Genomic DNA, 8,577 nt, shown 5'->3' on the forward strand with positions numbered 1-8,577 from the left:
TTTAATGGTAGTTGACAGAGGTATGTCTGTATGGATCCTTGGATGGGATTTCTCCAGCCATCTGTCTGTCTCTGCCATCTTCCCCACTTTTTCCCCTAGTGGGACTTAGTACAGCATCAACGGCAGCTGTTCCTATCCTCTCTGAGGTGCAGAGATCTAGTTTGACATTCCTTAAAGCTAATGAGTAGGGATGTGTAACTTAGCAGCAGCTTCCCACAACTGTGTGTTTGCTCCACATTCCTGGCCCTGGCAAGGTGTGGAAAGTGGAAACTTGGATGGAAGGCAGTGTGTTCAGTTCTGTGCAGTGATTGAGGACAATTTAATCCATTCTTGTATGTTTGCTGCTGCAGGAAACCCTTGATTTTGTTGGTTATGGGACAGGACGGTAGGAGACTCCTGCCTACTGGATACTGGGGTGGATGGGTGGGGCATCAAAGAATGGCCCTTGGAGTAACCAGAGGTCATCTGGATCTGATGACGTGTCCTTTCCCCTTGCAGCACTCCTCCTCCTCCTCCTCCTCCTCCTCTTCCAGCAGTGACTCTGACTGAACGCAGGGCCTGGAGCCTCCTCCCCTCAAGCCTCACCAGCTCCACTCTCCCACCAAGCTTCAGCTGTCATCTTGTATTGAGGGCAATTAGCCCTCTGCTCCCTGCCCCACTCCTACCTGTGCCTTTCCCTGAGGTTCGGTCCTGGCTGTCTAGGGAGAATGGCAAGATGGTTGTCAAGGGCTAGCAAATGCTGCCTTCTCCCTGCTTGATATCATTGTAGCTGACGAGGTCAGTGGGGGAATTGTCTTTTGAAGATGGTGAGACCTCTGAGCTAAATGGGGAGTACCATGTGTTTTTTTTTTTTTTTCCACTTTCTTTTGTAATACTTGTGACTTGGACTTGTGACAGTTTGTGATGAAAACCTCAACTTTTGTAACGGCGCCACATGAGAGTGATTTAGTGGTAACTGTGTTCTGGCAGGCTTTATGGATCGCAGTAACTGTCCAGCTGCTGGGAAGTGCAGTCCCTTTACTCGATGAGCTCTTTTGGAACCGGACTTAGTCCTTAGTTCAGTATGTTATCTCAGATGGCTGTAAGTCCAAATAAAAGCTACTCTCCCAGCTTCTACTCGCCTGCGCCATTACCTTGACTGGGCTCAACACCATGGGGTAGTTTTGTTATTCTTGGTCATACTCTTTAAAGTACGTTGCTTTTTAAAATTTTTTTTTTAATTCCTCTGAGAGTCTCACATCACCCAGGCTTCACTATCTATCTATCTATATATAAAAGGGGTGACTTTCATATACAGATCCTTGTGTTTCCACATTTTGAGGGCTACATTTGGACCACAAGCTTCAGCCACCACATGCTCTTCATGGGCTTGAACTCAGACCTGTGCTTGCTAGCCACGGACTTTACTAGTGGAGCTACATTCTCAGCCTGAAGTGTCCTGTTTAGTAAGGAGCCAGTGTGTCAGTGAGTAGGACACCATGTTATTCTAAGAGGGAAGGAGCCTTCAGAGTGCACTCAGGTTTTACAGACTGAATCCACACTACTCTCCCAGATACGGACTGGTCACATATGCTGCAGAGGTCTGAGTATGTAGCCTTGGCTAGCCTGAACTCAATAGGTAGATGAGGCTAGCTTTCAACTCACAGATATCTACCTGTCTCTGCTTCCCGTGGCTGGGATTAAAGGAGTGGTCCACTATGCCCAGCCTGCTTCAGAGGTTTTCTTTTTTTTTTTAAGAGTTAATTTATTTATTATATGTAAGTACACTGTAGCTGTCTTCAGACACTCCAGAAGAGGGAGTCAGATCTCATTATGAGATGGTTGTGAGCCACCATGTGGTTGCTGGGATTTGAACTCAGGACCTTCGGAAGAGCAGTCAGTGCTCTTAACCTCTAAGCCATCTCTCCAGTCCCTGCTTCAGAGGTTTTCAATCCTTGGCTGCTCATCAACTTTAAAGAAGTCTAATGAATAAGATAGATAGATAGATAGATACACACACACACACACACACACACACACACACACACACACACGCATGTCTGTACAGGTGTTTGGTCTAGTATGTATGCACTTTATGTTATGCAGTTCCTGTAAAAGCCAGAAGAGGGCAGAGGATTGGGTGGTACTGGAGTTACAGATCATTATGAGTCTCTGGAAATTGAAACCAGGCCCTTTGAAATAGCAGCCTGTGCTCTTAACCACAGAAACAGCTCTCAATCACTACCATCATTTTTTTTTTTTTTTTTGAGTTTTGCTGTGTAGCCCAAGCTGACCTTGAACTTAAGGTTTTCTTCCCTCAGCTTCCCAGGTACTGCCATGATAAACCCCAGCCACAGTGCCCAGAACTGAGGAGGCTCAGTGACAGAGCACTTGCCTTGCCTGTATGATGTCCTGGATCTAATTTTCAACAAGAAAGAAACAGAACAACAACAAAAAAACTAGTTTGATGGTCCTATGCAGTCCAGAACTCAAGCTCATGTAGCCAAAATGAACAACTTCCTGATCTTTCTGTGCTCCCTCAGGGCTGGAGTTACTGATGTGTACTGATGCCTTATTTTATATAGTGCTGGGGACCGAACCTGGGGCCTTGTGCATGGTAGGTAAACATTCTCACAACCCCCAGCTCAGGTTTTTTTTATTTTTGTTTTAGAAAGTATTTTATTAAGAGTATTACTCAGGGTTCTCTAAAGGACATAAATATATATGTATCTATATGTAAGTAGAAGTAAATATGTATTATATATAAATATACAATATATAAGTATATATGGAGCTGGAGAGATAGCTCAGTGGTTAAGAGTGCTGACTGAAAAAAAAGAAAAAAAAAAAAATAGCTGGGCGGTGGTGGCGCATGCCTTTAATCCCAGCACTTGGGAGGCAGGTGGATTTCTGAGTTTGAGGCCAGCCTGGTCTACAAAGTAAGTTCTAGAACAGCCAGGACTATACAGAGAAACCCTGTCTCAAGAAACCAAAAAAAAATAAAAATAAAAAGAGTGCTGACTGCTCTTCCAGAGGTCCTGAGTTCAATTCCCAGCAACTACACAGTGGCTCGTAAGCATCTGTATGGGCTGGAGAGATGGCTCAGTGGTTAAGAGCACTGACTGCTCTTCCAAAGGTCCTGAGTTCAAATCCCAGCAACTACATGGTGGCTCACAACCATCTGTAATGAGATCTGATACCCTCTTCTGGTGTGTCTGAAGATAGCTACAGTGTACTTACATATAATAGTAAATAAATAAGTCTCTTTTTTTTTTTTTTTTTTTTTTTTTTTTTGGTTTTTCCGAGACAGGGTTTCTTTGTGTAGCCCTGGCTGTCCTGGAACTCACTCTGTAGACCAGGCCCGCCTCAAGCTGTGCCTACCTCTATCTCCTAAGTGCTGGGATTAAAGGTGTGTGCCACCACTGCCTGGCATAAATGAATCTAAAAAAAGAAAAAAGAAACCGCCGGGCAGTGGTGGCACATGCCTTTAATCCAAGCACTTGGGAGGCAGAGACAGGTGGATTTCTGAGTTCGACCCAGCCTGGTCTACAGAGTGAGTTCGAGGACAGCCAGGGCTATACAGAGAAACCCTGTCTCGAAAAACTGAAAAAACAAAACAAAACAAAAGAAACCATCTGAAATGGGATTCGATGCCTTCTCCTGTTATGTCTGAAGACAGCTACAGTGTACTAATATACATGAAATAATATATAAATATATATACATATATAAAAACCTATATACATAATAAATATATATGTACATACATATATATGGGATTTATTAGAATGGCTTATAGGTTGTGGTCCAGCTAGACCATAGTCCAACAATGGATATTTACCAACAGAAGGTACAAGAATCTAGTAATTGTTCAGTCCATGAGGCTGGATGGTCTTCAGTATATACCAAAATCCTGAAGAAGTAGGCTCTAATGCCAGGAAAGGAATCAATTTGCCAGAGAGAGTGAGCAGGCAAAGAGCAAAAGCTTCTTTCTTCCTTGTCTTTTATATAGGCCCAGATTAAAGATGGATCTTCCTGCCTCAAAAGATCTGATTAAAAGTGTGTCTTTCCATTTCAAATGGTTTGATTAAGGAAAAAAAAAATCCTCACAGGCACATCCACCTGCTTGGGTTTCTGTTAGTTCCAGATGTAATAAAGTTGACAACCAATCACAGGCACATCCACCTGCTTGGGTTTCTGTTAGTTCCAGATGTGATAAAGTTGACAACCAAGAATGGCCATCACACACAGGCAGCTTGAGAGAAAGAATGCTGTGCTCCTGGGAAGGAGCACAAAGAGGCTGCTTTTATTTTTCTCATGGCCTATGTAGCTTTTGATGACTTTGAACTTTGTGATCCTAGGCAAGTTCACCCATTTCTGCTCTGGAGAATTTCTTGATCCATAGTCAGATATTGCTATTAGATTCTCCTTATCTCTCTCCCCTTATCTTTGTCACTTGAAAGATATATTTTGTGCTGGACAGTGGTGGTGAACGTCTAATACTAACACTTGGGATTTTGAGGTCGACCTGAGTCTACAGAGTGAGTTCCAGGGTTAGGGTTGGATACAACCTGTCTTAGGAAAAAAATATAAGTTACGTGTCTACGTGAGTTTACGTGCAGTACTTGTATGCAAGCACATACGACTATGAAGATCAGATGCAGTTTGATACCTTAGGACTGAATTACAGGTGATTTGTCAGCTGCCTGAAGCGTGTGCTGGGAACAGAAACTGGGTCCTTTGCAATAACAGTAAGTGCTTTTTAAAAAACAAACAAACACAAACAAACAAACGGGCTAGAGAGATAGCTTAGGGGTTAAGAGCAGTGACTGCTCTTCCAGAGTCAGAGGTTCTGAGTTCGGTTCCCAGCAACCACATAGTGACTCATAGCCATCTTTAAAGGGATCCAATGCCCTCTTCTGGTGTGTCTGAAGACAGCTACAGTGTAACTCACATATCTAAAATAAGTAATTTAACAAATAAACAAACATTTATTATTTGAGAGAGAGCTCCTACATAAAATCTTTTGCCTAGATGCATTTCTATGCACTGTATGTGTGCTTGGTGCCCACAGAGTCCAGAAGAGGGATTCTGATCCTCTAAGACTAGCTAAACAGGTGATTGTGAGCCAGTGTGTAGGTGCTGGGGATGTAAACTAGGTCCTCTGAAGAACAGCCAATGCTTTTAACTACTGAACCATTTCAGCCCATCTATCTCCTTACATTGTATTATACTGTATTTTGTTGTATGTGTGAATGCACAGGCCAGGGTACAAGTGTGGCAATCAGGATAATTTGAGGTAGTTAGTCTCATGTGGAACTCTGGCTTTAGGCCTGACAGTTGAGCCGTATTGCCAACTCTCTCTCCCTGCTGGGTGTCTGGGATTATACCCAGGACCTTGTGCACACAAGGTTCTTACACCACCCACAGGCCTTCATCTCTCTGTGTTGGCTGTCACTGTTGGTCAGTCCTAATAAAACTCTTTTTTATTTTGCCTTATGCCATATGTGTTACCCTCATGGATAATAGATAGCACTCTAGCGGTTGGAAGCCCCACTGGTTTTACTGGTCCACCTGCAATATCTTGAGGTTAAACTTTCAGCTTAGTTTTGACAGTAAACTTGTCCCTTAATTGGCTTTTTTTCAGGGGCTTTAACATTTCCCTACTTCTTTTCCACCTTTTACCTTTGGCCAAATGATAAAGTTTTTGTTTTTTTTTTTATTTGTTTCGTTTTGTTTTTGATTTTTTGAGACATGGTGTCTCTGTGTAGCCCTGGCTGCCCTGGAACTCACTCTGTAGACCAGGCTGGCCTTGAACTCAGAAATCTGCCTGCCCCTGCCTCCCAAGTGCTGGGATTAAAGGCATGTGCCATGACTCCTGGCACCATATGGCATCAGGGTTTTTATTTTGCATTCCTAATACATAGCCCTCATTTAGGTGGTGGAAGGAAAGATATTAGGAGTCTTTAAGTCTTATTTTCAGCTATCATCACATGGCTCCACTTGACTGATACTAAAACCACAACAGGTATTGCACACAAGGTTGGAAAAAACACTTGTGTACAGAAAAGGGAGAAAAATTAATTTTTTTTTTCTGGGCAGTGGTGGCACACACCTTTGATGTCAGCACTTGGGAGGCAGAGGCATTTGGATATTTGAGTTCAAGCTCAGCCTGGTCTACAGAGTGAGTTCCAGTATAGCCAGGGCTACCCAGAGAAACCCTGTCTCAAGAAACAACAAAAAAATTAATGTGTATGTGTGTCTATAGAGTAGTTATGTGCACCCAAGGGTGTAGGTGCCCTAGCAGACCAGAAGAGGGCATCAGATCTTTGGAGTTGAAGCTTCAGGGACTTGTGAACCATCTATGGGAACTGAACTTGGCTCCTTTGTAAGAGCAAGTTATTTTTTGTTTGTTTTTTGAGATCTCACTACATAGCTCTCAATGTCCTGAAACTTGCTATATAGACCAGGCTGACTTCAAAAGATCTGCTTGTCTCTTACCTGCATGTGTCGATTCCTTACAGAAGTACCTATTTATTTTGTTTTAATGTGTATGTGTTTTGCCTGCCATGTATACATGTGCACCACTTGCGTGAAAGTGCCTGTGGAATCAGAGAGGGTGTTGTATGCCATGGAACTGGAGTTACATTCACTGTGAGACCCCATGTGGGTACTGGTGATTGAACCCTGAACCTCTGGAAGAGCAGTCGGTGCTTTGAACTATTGAGACATTTTCCTAGTTGTAAAGGCCAGTGCGATGGAAAAGACCTTTGCCGTCCAGCCTGATGTCCTGAGTCAGATCTTAAGGACCCACTTGGTTGAAGGAGAAAACTGACTCCTCCTGACAATCTTCCTTTGTTTCCCTCCTGCCTGCTGTGATGTATACACACACACCCAGTTTATAGACACACGTACAACATGTTAAAAAAGGTTTATTGTCTTTTTAAAGACAGTAGGATAGTTGTTTTGTGTTGTGTACAAAATTCTGTGTTTTCAAGATGTCTTTAAAAAAAAAAAAGGAGCCCGGGCTGGAGTGAGAGGGAGAAACGAAGTAGGGGTGGGGGAAATAAAAGTTAAAAAGATAAATAAAGGAAGACAATTTTTTAAAAAGATTTATTTATTTTATTTATATGAATACACTGTAGCTGTCTTCAGACACACCAGAAGAGGGCATCAGATCCCATTACAGATAGTCGTGAGCCACCATGTGGTTGCTGGGATTTGTACTCAGGACCTCTGCAAGAGCAGTCAGTGCTCTTAACCACTGAGCCACCTCTCATGCCCGACAAATTTTTGTTTGTTTGTTTAAAAAGGGAGCAACAAACAGTAATAAAGCAGTATTACTGTACTTTCCAAGGTACAATGGCCTGAGACTCACCATTGTCATCTTAAGTTCCCCAGTGGTAGGATCATCAGCTTACATTACTCACTGTGCTTGGCCACACAATACCTTCTTGTACTGATGTTTAACTTGTTCCATTGTCCCTATAAGTGGATAATTAGACCTAATAAAAAGATTAACCATTTTGGGCAGGAATTCTAGATTATACAATACTTCTTATGTAATTGTGAGATACATTATCAATGTTGTCCTAATACACTGAAGTTTGATTGCTTAACTTGGTTAAAGTTACTTCATTGTACAGTTAGGAAATCTGTGTGATTATAATTTTTTTTTCTTTTCTCCTCAGCTCTCTCTTTCCCTCCCTCCCTCCCTTCCTCTCTCTCCCCCTCACCCCCCCCTTTGGTTTCTCAAGACAAAGTTTGTATATAGCCCTGTCCATCCTGGAACTCACTCTGTAGACCAGGGTGGCCTCGAACTCAAGAGATCTTCCTGACTCGGCCTCTCCAGTGTCAGAATTAAGTTGCGTATCACCACCGTCTGGTTTAAGAACATTCTTTTGAATTTTAATTCTTTTTTTTTGTTTGTATTTTTATTTTTTGAGACAGGGTTTCTCTGTGTAGCCCCGGGTGTCCTGGAACTCACTCTGTAGACCAGGCTGGCCTCGAACTCAGAAATCCACCTGCCTCCCAAGTGCTGGGATTAAAGGCGTGCACCACCACGCCTGGCTGAATTTTAATTATTACAATTTTTATTGCCTGATTCAGTATCTGGGCTGCAAAATAGTGATATCTTCACTTCTTCTGCACTTACTAAACTGGATTATTTTTAGAGTAAGCAGTTTGTGTGATACTTTCAGTCTGGCCATTCGTTTTTTATTTTAGATAACTGTTATTTTCCTTTCCCTTACTCTCATCTTTTCTTGATCCAAAGCCTTGGCCACCTCTTCTCATTTAGGCCTGAGCTTTCCAGTTCTCCCGCTAGAGGCCACTAGTATCCTCCGCGCCCCTGCGCTGCCGCTCTAGCACAGTCCTCGCCGTTGGTTACCGGCCGTCTCGCTGGTGCCTACGCTGTCCAAGGAGCCGCTCTAGGCTCTGGGAAGGCGGTCCGCATTGCGTGGGGAAAGTGTGGACGACGCAGTCGACTCGCCGGTCCCCGGGGCGGTTAGCGCTTCCGGGGTCGAAGGGTGCGCGGGGTTGAAAGCGGCCCGCTCCGCCCCGTCCCCCTCCCAGACCAGCAGAGGCAGCAGCCGGAGC

General features: G+C 43.5%; 1 protein-coding gene across 1 annotated transcript in view; it reads left to right on the forward strand.

The window, feature by feature from the left end:
• Positions 1–1,114, forward strand: part of Prr13 (proline rich 13) — a 3,361-nt gene extending 2,247 nt beyond the window's left edge. Inside the window, exon 4 of the mRNA XM_031356852.1 lies at positions 499–1,114. Within this exon, the coding sequence (XP_031212712.1) occupies positions 499–549 (51 nt within the window). The 3' untranslated portion in view covers positions 550–1,114. The remainder of the gene's footprint in view (positions 1–498) is intronic.
• The last annotated feature ends 7,463 nt before the right edge of the window (positions 1,115–8,577 follow it).

This window comes from Mastomys coucha, unplaced genomic scaffold, assembly GCF_008632895.1.
Source record: "Mastomys coucha isolate ucsf_1 unplaced genomic scaffold, UCSF_Mcou_1 pScaffold11, whole genome shotgun sequence".
In the NCBI taxonomy this organism is placed as follows: domain Eukaryota; kingdom Metazoa; phylum Chordata; class Mammalia; order Rodentia; family Muridae; genus Mastomys; species Mastomys coucha.